Source organism: Varanus komodoensis, unplaced genomic scaffold (genome assembly GCF_004798865.1).
Source record: "Varanus komodoensis strain SLA01 unplaced genomic scaffold, ASM479886v1 scaffold11, whole genome shotgun sequence".
Lineage (NCBI taxonomy): Eukaryota > Metazoa > Chordata > Lepidosauria > Squamata > Varanidae > Varanus > Varanus komodoensis.
The window spans coordinates 18,190,647-18,206,047 of NW_025335317.1; the positions used below are offsets into that span (position 1 = coordinate 18,190,647).

The window sequence follows — 15,401 nt, forward strand, 5'->3', positions numbered from 1 at the left end:
CCACTCCACAAGCAGCTGCCATGGTGGATCTGTTTATGAAAAAGTGACAGACTCCCCCAGGAAACCATGATCGTCCATCCTCTGAAGCCAAGATATGCCCATTTTGCCATATAGACGCACGCTGGGACTGGATCAATCGGCATGTAGGTGTAGCGCAGTAGGCACACAACAACTCATTTCATGCTGATTGACAGTTTCCTACACGGAGGTAATTGTGCAATAGATACAAACCTGCCTTATTTATGATCTATTATAAACAGTATTCCAAAGTATTGCAAAAGTTCTAACATCCAGCATATTTTATCATTTAAAAAGTTGTCCAACTGTCATCCTGGGAGGCCCTCACACAATAACACATCTGGGTTTTCCTCATTGTTCAAGAAAGAACAGATTTCCTTACATATTACCTTTCTATTTTTAATTTTGTTTCCATCTGGTATACCAGCTGGATCGGGAATGGCCTGGTTCACTGCCTGTGAGCAAAGTAAGACATCCAGGAACATCACAGAATCAATTTATTGGCTGCATTTATCTCCTGCCCTGGCTTCTTCTTTATCTTTTATGCACTTAACAACCCTGTGAAGGAAGCTAAGGCAAAAGGGTGTAATGTTCAAAGGCCAGCTTTAGGCCTGCTCTGTCCACATGCTTGGTGGTGGTGGAATGGATAAGAACCAAAGACTAGCGTAGACTTTTACGGTTGGAAGGGGCCAAGAAGGCCATTGAGTCCAACCCCCTGCGGTTGCAGGACACCAGTTTACACAATCCCACTCCAGTTTCTTTTTGAGCACATCACTTTTCTACCATCAGTTTTCTTCACTGAGCAGCTTTCACACTCACACCCACACCGACGCACCCGTAATCAGGAATACAGGAATGTGAACACTCTTGGCTTTGGTCCCCAGTGAAACAGCCTCACACTTGATGAACATGTGACAGATGCCATTGGTTAATCCTTGGGGGACAAAGACTGCCGTGCAAGCAGAAGAGGACTGGCCAGTGCGGACTGGACTTGGCCAGAACCCTTCTCCCTCGTGCCCTTGCGTTCCTTTTGTTTTAATTGGCCCGTCTACCATGGGAAAGCATTCAAAAAACAGCACGCACAGCTCGAAGAGGTAAACCCCATCCTCTCTCATGTGTAGACCAGCCGCCCACCTGCCAGTGCCTGGAGACGCCTGGGGAAGCCTGGGGAGGCATTCGTTGGCTTTGCCAGCAACACTGATGGGCAGCCATGGCTCAGGAAATGCATTGCACGTGTCCCTCGTGCCTCCGAGGCTGATCGTGGCTGCATCTGCACACCCACCCTTCTGTTGCAGGCGAGCCATCGGCTTGCTGGTGGTGTTCTTTCGGTAGACTGCCAAACCTCGTTGGGGGTGTCAGTGGGCCGTGTACGCTTTTACCGTCGTTCTACAAGTCAAAGTACTCACACCACTCATGCTTTTCTTCAGCACTGGTACCATCAGAACCAAGCCTGGATTATGCAAAACACAGATAGTTTCGACTGCTTGGTAACTTCTCCATGGAACACAATGCCTTGTTGGAGGTGCCATTACCTGGCACTGCCATGACAGCCACTTGTAGCCGTCCGGTTATCATGGTATCGGCAGGAAATGGGACCTGCATTAATTGCTCCAGGTTGACTGAGTACATGGTGCCAGTGCAGAGGTGTCTTTCTTGACCATCGCCTTGCTCTTTGAAAGAATGCTGCACTCCTCTTGCAGGGACAGCAGATTTTGGACAGCCTGCCAGTAGACTGGGGTAGGCAATCTGTGTTTTGGACTGCAACTCCTACAGTCCCCGTTCATTTTCCATGCTGGATACGGCATGTGCCTGTTGCATCCCAAAACATCTGGAGGGCCCCAGCTTGCCTGTCCAGACATGTATCAACTGATTTAATTGATAGCTTCCCTATAGCCTGAAGTGCCTGATCCTGCCTAATCTTGGAAGCTAAGCAGGGTCAGGTCTGGTTTGCATCTGGATGGATGGCTTGAGTGTATGATTCTGTGATGATTCTTATAAACTGCCCAGGCAGCTTCGGCTACAGGTGGCATAGAAATGTTAATAATGATAACTTATTATATTTATATCCCACTTTTTTCTTCTTGCAAAGAACCCAAGACAGCTTACACAATCCACTTTTTCCTTTCCATTTTATCTGGAACCCTGATAACCCTGTGACTCTTAGCTTGAGACCTATGGAATGCGCTCCCCAGAGAGGTTCGCCTGGCGCCGTCGTTATTTGCTTTTCGGCGCCAGGCCAAGACCTTTTTATTTAAACGTCATTTTAATTGTTAACATTATTTATTGATTTTATATCTTTGGCCAGGATGTCTCCAATTATATTGTTTTATATGTTTAATGTGTATTTATTTATTGTTGTGAGCCGCCCCAAGGCTTCGGCAAATGGGGCAGCATACAAGCTTGCTAAATAAATAAAATAAAATAAAATAAATAGTGACTGACCTAAGGTCATCTAATGGGCTTCATGCCCTAATGGGGACTAGAACCAGAATCTCTTGAGTACCTGTCCAACGCTCTAACCATTACACTGCACTGCCTTTGCTTACATCCCATAGTGGCTGCCAGAAGCAGCAGAGCAACCCTGCCTCATGCCTGCAACATCCTCTGAGCTTCACAGAAGATTCTGTACTGGAGTTTCTTAAGTCCAAGCCAAGATCCAGCCATTAGATCCCATCGGTTGTTTACAAAGAGATCACAAGGTGCCAAAGGGAGTGATGGGGGAGGCCTTGTGCAGAGATGGCCAATTCAGGAAAAAACCCTACAGATGTTGGCATTTCCAAGTCCCAGCAGCAGTCTCTCTTCTTCCCTAGAAAGCCATCCATTCTGTAGTTGCTTTGCTACTTTCTGTCAGGGGTTAATGGCTGATCAGCACATGTGGGAGGGAGGGAGGGAGGGAGGGAAGGCTGGGCTGAACAGGTGTTGAGGTTAAGTATGTTATTAGGTGTCAGAATAACAGATCCGCTGCTTAAAATAAACACTTCTGCTGAATAATGAAAGCAGACGGCCTCAGCGTGGGGTAATCCATCAGGGTCCCAATCCATCTTCAAGGGGTGACTCATTTACCTCATGTGCTCATTTTCTGACTATAAAATGGCCGTCTGCTGAAGTGCCAACACTCACAGTTGGAACTTTTACAGCGCTGGCCTAGAACAATGGGGCAGATGAGCACACGGCTGAGAGGCGTGCATAAGAGGGAGTAGGCGGCTGGGCAGATATTTCAGGAGAAACACTAGTGCCCTGTGATTTATTAATGGGCTGCAATGGGAAAAAATTGCATCCTTGCCTACAATTATTCACCTTCATGATGAGCCTTTGGGGAAGGCACAGATGTGTCCAGCTGTGGGAGGAAGGCAGGAAGTTTCTGGTTACCAACTGCCAGCAAATTTAGGGGGAATCAGATATTGCAGCCACTAAGATCCATAAAACGAATCTGCATGGCTGATTTTTTTTTTAAAGGCAGGGGACAAAATATTTCAAGAGGTTTCAGGAAGAGGAATTCTAGGGAAGGAAAAGTAACTTTCATGAGAGGGCAGCAGCCCTACTGAAGAAAGAGCAAAAGTCTAACCCATCTTTCCCCAACTGGCACTCTCCAGATGTGTTCCATTGCATCTCCCATCATTGGGAGTGGAATGCACATATCCTTATGCAGAAAAAGAACATGGGAAGCCCTGTTAAGCAAATGCTTTAAAAAGGAAGCAGCGTTTTGACAGCTAGCTGTCAAATCTCCATACTCCCGTAAAAGTGGGTGGTTTCCACTTTCCCAAGAACCTGGAGTTTCAGGAAAGGGTGGAAAAGTGAGAGGAACCAAAACAGATCCAGGTTGAAAATCACACCAAGAATGCCCACTCTCTCCTCATGAGCAGCCATACCTCACAGCTTTGTTTTCTCTTGTCAACTTGTCATTTAACAGCTGTCAAGAGGAAGCAGAGGGGAAAAAACTCTTGGCAGTTTCTCTGGCGCCATGCCCATGAGAATTGTCTGCTTCACTTCGACAGCAGACACCTACCCGCAGGAGCGGCATGCCAGTTTGGACTCACAGAAATTTACAATTGTGCAAGTCCTGCTAGAAATAATTTTTCAAATTATTAGAAGCGACGAACCAGTAACAGCCCCTTGAAAGTGCCCTTTGGCCACCGTGAAGAGGCTTTCGCTAGCTGTCAAACTCACAGTGGTGAAAAGTGATCTCTGAAAAAAGCAAAATTCTGGGGGCAGAGGAATGACAGCAAGCGCAAAAGGTCACGGATTCACAGTGGGAAGCGTGGTCAAGGCAAGCTTGCTGCTAAGGGAAGCTGGCAAGAGTGTCATGCAAAGACCGCCACGTGGGAAACGGCTCAGGTTTGCATGGCACAACTACCCACCATGGCTTTTCACCCATGATGGGTTACTGGGTGAACCCAGTCCGAAAGCCACTGGCCCAAGGACATGCAGTGAGAGGCATCAATTAAGGATTCTAACACAGTTCACCCCAGCTGTGGTTTGACACTCCCTGCAGACTTATACTGCTGCTGGATGCCTGAACTGTAATGGTGTGTCAGACTCCTTTGGCCTGTCCAAAGACTGGCAGTCCGTGTTCTTTGTTCATGTTGAAGACTGTGCTCTGATTGCATATCTTAATTAAGTAGAAGGGGTGCTGAGGTTTCAATTTGCAGTAGAAGGCGGGCGAGTAAGATGGATCTGGTTGCTTTCCAGCTCTACTATGATCCAGCCTGAATGTGGGACTGTAAAATCAGAGGCCAAGAAAAGTTTTCTGTGGCTTTATGCATGCACAGCCGTTTTTTCCTAATGGGCACAAGAGGCATCACACAACGCCCAGGAAAATGCATTCTTCCACATATATTTCGCAGCAATCCTGGCTGCGTGTCGTTGCATCTGGCAAGCGCCACTTATTTTGCGGGGACACGGTGCCAGTCTCAGGTGACTACTTCAAAAAGCATTGTCTGGTCAAAACTTGTTGAAGAGTTCGGCTTTCTGCTGCCGCAACCTCCCCTCCAAGGCACTGATAAAAAGCAGTGAGTGGCAGGCCCTGGCTTCACGGAACAGAGCAAAAAACCCTCTGCCAGGCTTCTTCTCCACAAGAAGGACAGGTGTATCATTACAGCTTGTAGGTGGCTTGAAACTGGGAAACAAATCTGAAAGGAACGAGAGCTGTCTGGCCTTTGCATAGCATGATAAACTGTCAGAAAGAGCAGGAACAGAAAAAGCAAGGCCCGCGGGAGCCCAGAAATGCAGGGGGCACAAATAAATCCTAGCCGAGGGGTCGGAGCACACGGGGGAGGCAAGATTCCACCCAGCGGCAAGAGTAGCTCACAAGCTTAAGAAAATAAACTGGACGCACATTGCAGGCAGTGTGGCAGTCTGCATGTGTACGAGGGAACAAGCGTCACTGAGCTCAGAGGGCTTGTTTTCGAGTAAACTTGCCCACGTAGCTCATCCACTTGCAGCTACAGCTGGAGTTTGCTGGGATCTGAGGTCCGACAGAGCTGGACAATACCAGGTCGGGGATGGCTGAGCTAAACCAGCAGAAAACCGTTCAACTGTATTGCTTTTCAGTGAGAAGTTGTTTTTCACCTGTGGGAACCCCACGACAGCCCTCCAAAATGTCCGGTCCATGACAGGTCTGTTCAGCTCTTCCAAGTTCAAGGCTGTGGCTTCATTTAATGGAGTCAGTCCATCCCATATTTGGTCTTCCCTTCTGGCTTTTGCCTTCACCTTTCCCTAACGTGCTTGTCTTCTCCACGCTTCTCATGATGTGTCCAAACTATGACAGCCTCGGTTTTGCCATGTTTGCTTCCAGGGAAAGCGCTGGCTTGATGTGATCTGGGACCTGCTTGCTTGTCTTTCTGTCAGACCAGGATATCAAAAGCTCTCTCCTCCAGCACCATGTTTTGAACACATCAATTTTCTTCCTGTCAGTTTTCTTCATTGTCAATCTTTCATATCCCCACATGATGGTTGAGAATACAATAGTTTGGATGACCTTGGTCTCCAGTAAAATGCCCTACCTAACACTTGATGATCTTTTCTAGTTCCATCATTGCCACCATTCTAATGCCCAGTCGTCTTCAAATTTCTTAGCTGTAGTCTCCCCGTGAATTGATGACTGAGCCGAGGAATATGAAATCTTTCACAATTTCAACTTCTTCAGTATTAACAGAGAAGTCCTGTAATTCTTCCACGGACATGATTTTTGTTTTCTTGATATTCAAATGTACAGACAGAGGGAAATGTAAAACGGGTATAAAATGCTCTCCCTCACACACTATGAAGGACAGCCCATCCCTGGGCATCTAGAAATTTGTCTTATGTGTATTTTAAAAGCTATTAGTCTCTTGATCACAAAAAATGTGGCCTTGTAGGAATCGTCACAGTTTCAGCTACACAGACACCTCCCAGAAGGTACTGCTCTAGTCCGCCTGGCTTACCTCAGCTGTCGGCACTCCCTCAGGTGGACGGCACTGCAGAAGGACTTCATGATCCAGTGGCACCTCTTTCCCAAGGGGCTCCTGGTCAAAGTTCTTCCGTAGGTCTAAGAAAGGGAAACAAGCAAAGCGCAAGCATCAGCTACCCAGGTTCCTGCAGTCCTTCCCTGTTTCCATGCTCCAGCTGAGAAGCAATCACAAGCTTGGTGCATCTTAACAATCGCTGAGCTGCTGGCCTAGGAGGGCCAGGTAATTCTCACACAAACCAGTGGCTGTGCTGGGGATGATGAGAGTTGTGGTTCCGCACAGCTGGACAACACTGGACTGGGGAAGGGGGATGCGTGGGGATTGCTGTAATAAGTGAGACCAGCGGCATGCAACCTGGCCTTCCACAGATGCACTGGACTACAGTTCTCGGAATCTGTGATCACTGGCTCTGCTGGCTGAGACTCATGTGAGTTGTAGTACAAGATAGCAGGAACATACCAGTTGCTCACTGCTAGGTTAGACTAACACTATCCTCAGTCCATAATCCTGTCTAGGATTAATCCCCAGCAGAAGCCACAGGGAAATTAAGAAATGAGTTCATGCCACTCGCTGCCAACACTTATTTCTTTACTTATTAAATTTCTGTACTGCCAACAGCCAACGCTTTCTGAGCAGTCATTCATGCTGCATCTCTGTTATGCTCACTTCCTCCATCTCAGTCTATACCCTAATCAGGTCCGCCTGGCGTCGTTGTTATTTGTTTTTCAGCACCAGGCCAAGACCTTTTTATTTAAACGTTATTTTAATTGCTAAGTGTATTTATTGATTTTATATTTGCGCCAGGATGTCTCCTGATTTTTAATGTAATTGTATAGTTTTTATTTGTTTTGGAAGCCGCCCCGAGGCTTTTGCGAATGGGGCGACTTATAAATGTTCCAAATAAATAAATAAATAAATAAATAAATAAATAAATAAATAAATAAATAAATAATCAGGGCTGTGTGTATGCCCTGAGGCACAGGGCACACCCTGTGCTGTGAGGACACAAAATTCAGAATAAAGTATTTAACCCAAAATTCAATCTTTGATGAACATCTCTTTTTGTTTGCTTTAAAAAAACCAAGTTTCTAGTCCACATTGAGAAGGAGTACTGGAAAGTGTGAAGCTGAATAAGCTTTTCAGTGGTTGAGATGCTTTTCCACAGCCTGCATAGAACGAGGCCTTTCCCAGTGACAAGCCAAACTGGGAAAAAGAATACAGAACAGAGCAAGGGTAGCCAATGCAAAACTTTGCTCAATTGGTGCAATTTCTACTGGTTACAACATTTATATTTTCTGGCTATAGATTGCTAATAATCTGAACAAAGATTTTTTTCCCATTCACATTTTGCACAAAGAGATCCCCAAACATGATATTCCTTTGCTAATATAGATGGTTCACTTCCGTAAGATTATTGCATCGGGATTTAGATGGAACAATATCAGGAGGAAAAAAGCAGGAGGAAATCAAAGCTCAACAACAAACATTCAAAAAAGACCACAAAAACAATCCAATCATTTGTTTCTGGATAAAGTGTGTCCTTAAATGTTTCCAGCTTTCTGAATGCCATTTCATCTCACTCTACTAGAAAAGGCTTTTATTCAAGGAATTCAAGTATAAAGGGACCGTGATTCTGATTAGAAATCGCCTCAGTGTTCTTTTACTGAAACAATGTTTCTGAAGGGACCACTTCACCCTGAAACAGCATTGTAGCTGAACCACACATGGCTGCCACACCACAATGCTTCCTTTTCTCACTGCAATGAGGAGGCAGGGATCTGTGGGAAAAGACACTTATTGAAGAAAGAAGCTTTGTACTTCCACACTGTCCATTTCAGGTGATGCATCAATAAGGGGTTTCAAAAGTCCTCAGCTCCCATCCCGGTAGCTAAAGGAGCCAGCGAGAGAGCTTGGCACAGATCGTATTTCATGCTGAAGAACACAGTCGCTTGAGAGCGAGCCCCTTCCACTTGCAGGGGGGAGGTCTGACTTTCAGGGCTGCTGCTTAGAGAAAGCTGCTAGACCACATGGGTGAACAGACTGAGTTTGCTGAGCATTCAGAAACCAGAAGTGTGACAGTTGAGAGAGCAGCGGGTCTTGGAGCCCAGCATAATGCCCCTGCTTCTTGTGCCCAATTTTCTTGCCTCTGCTAACTCCACTCCCTGGGAAAATGCCTCTGTTTCCAGCTAGCTCTTCCCCATGTCATGAGCAGAGCCGGCTGGAGCCGGGGGTCAGACTAGATGGCCCGGGAGACCCCTTCTGACTCGCTCTGTTTCTGTGTTGTTGTTGATATTTATAGATTTATATTCTGCCCTTTTAATTTTAAAGACTGCAAAGTGGGCTACATCATTCTTCCTGTTCTCAATCTTATCCTCACAACAACAACCCTGTGAGGTAGGTAAGGCGGAGAGTCTGTGGCTGGCCCAATGCCACCCAGTTGGCTCCATGGCTGAGCAGATTGCCTGAGTCTCAGTCCCGTGCTCTTAACCACTACACCACACTGGCTCACAGTTCCCCATATATCAGGCTCCTTCCCAGTGCCCTCGGAATTCAGTACACAGCATTGGATAAGTATTCCATCACCTGTGGTCACCCAAGACAGAGCAATGCTTGCAATATTAAGTGCCTATTATTAATGCTTGAATGCTGCATCAATATCATAAAAATCCTATGAGTCCTTACAAAACTAGTCACCTGAGTAACAAATAACCAGTAGGTGGCACTAGAATCCACCTAGTAGATCTCAAAACACCGTGGACAAATTGTTCCAAATAAAAATAGATGTTGTCCAAAGTCATTATTTTCGAGGATCATGATGACCAGGATAAGTTGCCATCTTGTTTTATGAAATGGGATCTACAAGGATCAAGTTTATCACAGCACGATCTACAACGGTTCCCTAGCTAAGATTGCTCAACCCTTTTAGAATTGCAAGAACCCACCAATAATTACCCATATTTAACTGTATTTCTATTCCTTGGAAATATACAAAGTTGTTTTTTGGTGGACCAGGGGAAGCAAGCCATGCAGACATAAATCTTCTCCTTCACACCCAGACACATTTTGAAATGTAGGATCAAGGTCAGGACATCCACAGAAGTCCTGGATTATTAAAAAGGTAATCTGCAGTTATCTCTTCCTGGACCTGTGTGGACCAGCCACACCGAAAAGACAGCCAGATTCTTGGCTATTTCATCTTGGAAGAACTTCCTGTCATTCAAGTGCCACAGCAATCTGTTTAATTAACAGAACATTAATTAACCAGGGGAAAGCTCCATACAACCAGAGGTACAGCTCAAGGTGTTCCCTTTTACTGCAAAGCCCACAAGGGATTATGTATCTCCAGGCTGCTTAGAAATTCTACGCATGGAGTGACCAGCACTAGTTAAAGGCAGGCAAACCCAATAAATAATCTTCAACGCGCCCCCACACTAATTTGATCCCCTGCAGGATCCCCACTGAAATATCTCCCTCAAAATGTAGATGGTGCCTGCAGCTCATGCCTTGTTCACTGGTGTCGAAGTCCATGAGAGCACTGCTGTGAAAGGGGATCCCCACCAGAGCAACGCAGAAAGCAAGATTACCTCGCGCCGCATTCGGCACCTTCGCACTTGTAAACCACACCGACTCGAAAGGAAGAGGACGCTGTGTGTGTGCGCATCATGACAGGGAGACAGTACAATGCCACACCATTTCGGGCAGACAAAATCAAATGCCCCCATGCGCACGGATGAAATGAATTACCCAGACATCATCACCTTCCCTCCAACCTTCCAGAACCTTTGGACTACAATTCCCAGCATTCCTGACCATCAGTCATGCTGGTCAGACCGACTAGGAGTTGAAGTCCCAAGCTTCTGTGTGCATAAGGCTGGAGGCGGCTTTAGAAATCACAGAGAGGAGTTAAAAGAGCCCAGAAAATGAAATATTATTTCCCTTTTTCTCATAAGCCGAGAGCAGGCGTTTCAACTTGTCCTCCAGGGAACACAGGGCTTCCTTACAAGCTTATCTGAGGTTCCTAATTGAGAAGACAAGCCACGGAGTACATGCTTCCCTAAAATACAGCATGCTCATCAATTTTCCCATGCAAAACGTGGCTGCAGCAGGACAGATATATTCCAGCGTGCATTTTCAGCTCGCAGGGGACAGAAAAACCCCACTGGTCTGGCAAGGGGACCAGGTGTGCACCCAGGAAGTGTGTGTCCTGGAATGGCAGGTAAGAGGAGAGGGAGAAGAGGGTGGCTGCCGGACTGAGATGGAGGCGGAGGAAGAGAAAGAGGGTGGAAAAGAAAGGGGGGCAGCAAGACCAACAAGGCAAAACAGGAAGCTCCAGCCCCCTTTTGGCCGTGGCTCTGTCCACAATGGGGGAAAAAATCCTATTCTTTGCCCTAAGCCCTCCCAGTATGGATCTCTGGCAATTTAACAGGGACCTCCCAAAAATCCAGCAATGATCTCTGGTCACCACCCTCTATTGTTAGGATCTAAATTTTGAAGTTCTCCTGATCTTGCACTCAGGGAACCTCTTTTTTCACCAAAGGAATGAGATAATTATAGGCCATTTAAATCCTTAAGATAATAAAACCACATTGATAAATGATGCCTAGCTGGAATTTCTCTTTCAGCTTGCTTGCTTGCTTGCTTCCCATAAGATGGGCCCAGGGAAAATTAACATCAGAGTCTTTCGTTTAGTCAGGGCTACTGCATCTCTTGCCTTCTCTCACACACCGATGGGCCATACGTCTGTGTAATGGTACGTGTTTGATCAAACGTAAACAGCTCTCACCGTATACCTCCACGTTGCACCTCAGCGATGTGCACAGGATGCATTAAGCACCAGGCCCAACCCAAGGAGCGAAAACGCTTCCAAGACTTACATGCTATTCGGACATAAGCCCGTCGACTTTTGGTGGTCCCAGCTGAGCTCCACGCCACACACTGACACCAATAGTCTTCTAAGCCAAAGAGTTCCTCCACCTGCTGTCGAGAAACTTCGATCTGGACTTCTCTTACAAGGAGCCCTGGAATCAGGAAAAAAAGGAGGAGGAGGAAATGGTTATGGGAATCAAAAAGATGAGAAGCTGGGAGAGTTGTACATGTATATGAAACACCTGTCCTTTGGGACCATGCTCACCCCAGTCTATAGGCTTAGCAGTCTCCTTTACCAAAGAGGGGGTGCCCTATTTGCACTGGCTGATCATTCCTAAATGTAGGAGAACATTCTTGATCAAAACATTCAGTGCACTTCCATCTGAACTTTCAGATGATAGACACGACCCACCCCTCTCTTGCAACAGAAGCTGTCAGTGTAATAATATTGAGGGTGGATGCTGCATGTTTTATTGTCTTGTAGTTTTATCAAGAGGCAAGAAATGACCTTTTAAATCCTCTTATGCAGTCCTTTCCTCTTCATTTCACTGAATTTTTAACAATTTTATTACTCAAAAGCTTGGGTCTGCCAACTGCTGAGCGAGTGACTAAATTTTTGTATTTGGCTATTCTTACTCGATCTCTTATGATCAGCTGCTTTCTTGATGGCAAGAAATATTATTTATGCTTGCATTGATTTTGTGAGCTGGATGGTCTATTGACTGCAATAAAGACTGAACTGAAACAGCACCTGCCCAGAAGAGTGAAATGCACTTGTAGGGCATAAGTGAGAGACAGCAGGAAAAATGCTGAATAAGCACACGGACAACGAGGCACTATGGAGCACAGCATCTGTGGCAGCTTTTCCCGAACAGGTACCCTCCAGATGTGTTGGACTATAAATCCTATCATCCCCATCCTGTGCCGTCTATGGTCATGCTGGATGCTGATGATGAAGGCTGTAGCCAATGCATCTAGAGGGTGACAGACTGGGCAGGCTCCTGTCTGAAATCAGGTGAAGTCTCTGAGCTATCACAATGGGGCCAACCAGACAGGAGCAGTTTAATCAGTTCAGGTAGGAAAGCATTCCATGGATCATCAACCAAACAACTCCTGCATGTCTTTTCCCCATGTTTGCTCCTGTTTGATATTTCCCCAAATGCACAAAGCAGATGTGAGCAGCGGCGATGCCCGTGCCTTTCCAAGAGGCCACACACTTCATCTGGCATCTCCTGTACACTGGCCCAATTGCCGCTTGCAACCAGCATTACGTGGACATAATCTGTGACAACTGGGAAGAAGGCCTTCTCTGCTGCAGCACCCCGATTACATAATAACCTTCCTATGGAGATGCAGCTGGAACCAACATTACTTTCTGTCTGGTACCAGGCTAGCAAGTCTGCTGGACTGGGCATTTTAAACTGGTTCATTAAGCTGGTTAAGTGAGCTGCCCATTTTATGTATTCCCCATCTCTTTTGCTTTGTACTGTGTGCTCTATTGGGACCTCTTTTTTACTACACTTTGTATACCTGCTTGGCGTCACCAGCTGAAGGAGAGGTATAAAAATACTCTTAACACGCATTGAGACAAAGAACAAATACAACTCCTATCATCCCCAGGTGGCATGAGGCTCCCTGCTCACAAAGGACTTCTTATAAATCTATTTTTGTTACAAGGAAAGTCCAGCACTGTCAACACTGTGGCTCTCCAGGGTTTCATGCGCGAGGCTTTCCCAGCCTCACCTGGAGAAACCTGCCAACTTCTGCATACAGCACAGGTGCTCAGCCACTGTGCCACGGCCCCTCAGTGCTTTCAAAATGGCCAGGAGGCCCATCCGGTCCAGGAGAGCCAGACACCATGAAGATTACTGCCTCTTTCAATGGTCCAGAATACCTATTAAATCCTTCTGGGCCAAGTGGTGCCATTTTGTGTGAAAACAAAATCCAACCCAGTTTTGAAGGGCCTTTTATTGTTATTGATAAATTTGTGCATGTCTATCTCACCTTTTCCTGCAAGGTGTCCAAAGGGGCATAAATGAGCTGCCTCCTCCCTCTCTTCACCTCACAACAACCTGTAAGGTAGATCATGCCGAGCGCGGTGACTGGCCTGAAATCACCAATGGCCAAGTGGGGACTAGACCCGGGTCACCCCAGCCTTAGCATAACCCTAAACCACACTGGAGCCCTTTTGCCATGGCAAAAGATGGGATCTCCTGGCAGACCCCCAGGAGCAAAATAGGGTGCTCTTAGCCCTCCCATATTTTTATTTATTTATTTATTTATTTATTAAAGTACGAATGGCAGGAGGAAATTGCAGCAAGAAAGTAACAAATGGATGGAGGTGAGACTTTTATACCATTAAGAACTGAATATAAACAGGCAGAGCAAAAAAGAAAAAAGTTAAAAACGTTAAAGAGGGAAATCATCAAGTGGCAAGAGAGGCTGCTTTTGATCAAATGAGCTTTCTATTGCTGGCGGAACACTAGAAGCACCCAAGGGTGATAACTCTGAAAGGGCCATTACCAACGCTCAACTGTTTTTCAGAAGCTGTATTACTACGGGCTAAGCCTTACCCCATTACTCCTTCTGTTTTAGTGCAACCTTAATCGCTTCACCGCCACATTAAGACTCACAGCCGCCATTCAGTGAAGCACATAAGCATGTGCTTTCCTCTTACTACCTCAATATAGTAAAACCTCACTGCCAATTGTCTACAAATGAAGAGTAGAGTGGATTCAGCCGCAGTAAAAGCAACTGTTCCTCTTGCCTTTTGCTTTATGTCCACTGTATTTCATTTTTGAAATAAAAGAAGGAAAGACCCGCACCTGAATGCACGGAATCCAGTAGCTAACGATGGTGCTCAGGAAATGCCCTGGGTTTGGGGCTGTTTATGCCCTCCATAAAGATGGTTGCTACTTTAATTAACATGGCAGGTAGGGACAGACAAGGGAAAAGACTCCACTAATAGCTGGCATTTCCTACTGCTTTCCATGGGGCCTGGGAAGCTGCCAACTTATTAATAAGAATGGGCCTCAGAAGTCTCCTTCTTTGTAGTCTGAGCCTTCTGCTCAAATTCTAAATGATCCGAACTGACTCGTTCTGCAGGTAAATACCACATTTGCTTCATGCCCTTCAAATGGCTGCTATTTTTCAAATCTGAACTAATTCCTTGCTGTGTCCATAAGCATGATTGCAAATATCTCAGCACTCAGTCCAAACCTCACATAAGCACATAAGGACTAGGGCTCACAAGACCTGGGTTCCAACCCCCACTTGGGTGCAAAATCCTAGGTGACCTAGGCTCTCTCACAACATCTTGTTTTAAATTACTTGCAAGGTTGTTGTGATGGTAAGATGAGGGAGGAAGGAGGATCATGTATAATTCTGGTGAGCTCTTTGGATGAAAAGGAGGTGTTGGGACAATTCAGATAAATCCTGGCAGAAAAAGGTTGCTTGTACCTGCCTTTGCGTTATAAAAATACATAGAAAAGCAGAACATAGAAACAGAGTGAGTCAGAGGTGCCTCCCAGGCCATCTAGTCTGACCCCTGGCTCCAGCCGGCTCCACTCATGGCATGCCTACCAGGCACCCCTTTCTGAGAAAGCATCAGGATTCCAAGTCAGCATTTGTTTAGCATTTGTTGTTACTTTAAGAAGTGGGAACTCACAGCTCCCTGAGAAGCTGCCAGGGCTATTCTTTTTCGAGGATCAGTAAGGGCTGATAAGGCTGCCAGGTTAACAGCATTGCAGTCACCCTAATTAGTGTGACCAAACTCACAGGGAAGACTGGCAATGACTCCTGATGGTTATATCACTCTCCTGTCATCAGTGATAGTGTATTGAATCCCCTCTGCAGACCTCTCGCCTTCTTCTGACTGTGTTCCCTTATTTATTTATTTATTTTATTTATTTATTTATTAAAACATTTTTATGCCGCCCCATTCGCCGAAGCCTCGGGGCGGCTTACAACATAGATAAAACAAGTTAAAATCCATATAAAATAATCTTGATTAAAACTCACATTATAAAATAAGCCGCCCTGGCCAGATAAAATTCAATTGTATTTAGCATT

At 45.8% G+C, this 15,401-nt stretch overlaps 1 protein-coding gene across 2 annotated transcripts in view; it reads right to left on the bottom strand.

Moving 5' to 3' along the window:
• UNC5B (unc-5 netrin receptor B) overlaps positions 1-15,401 on the bottom strand; it is a 195,463-nt gene that overhangs the window by 36,922 nt on the left and 143,140 nt on the right. For both annotated transcript variants that reach the window (XM_044420501.1, XM_044420500.1), the window contains exons 3-4: positions 11,339-11,482; positions 6,441-6,544 (exon numbers count right to left, since the gene is read on the bottom strand). In XM_044420501.1, the coding sequence (XP_044276436.1) occupies positions 6,441-6,544; positions 11,339-11,482 (248 nt within the window). The remainder of the gene's footprint in view (positions 1-6,440; positions 6,545-11,338; positions 11,483-15,401) is intronic.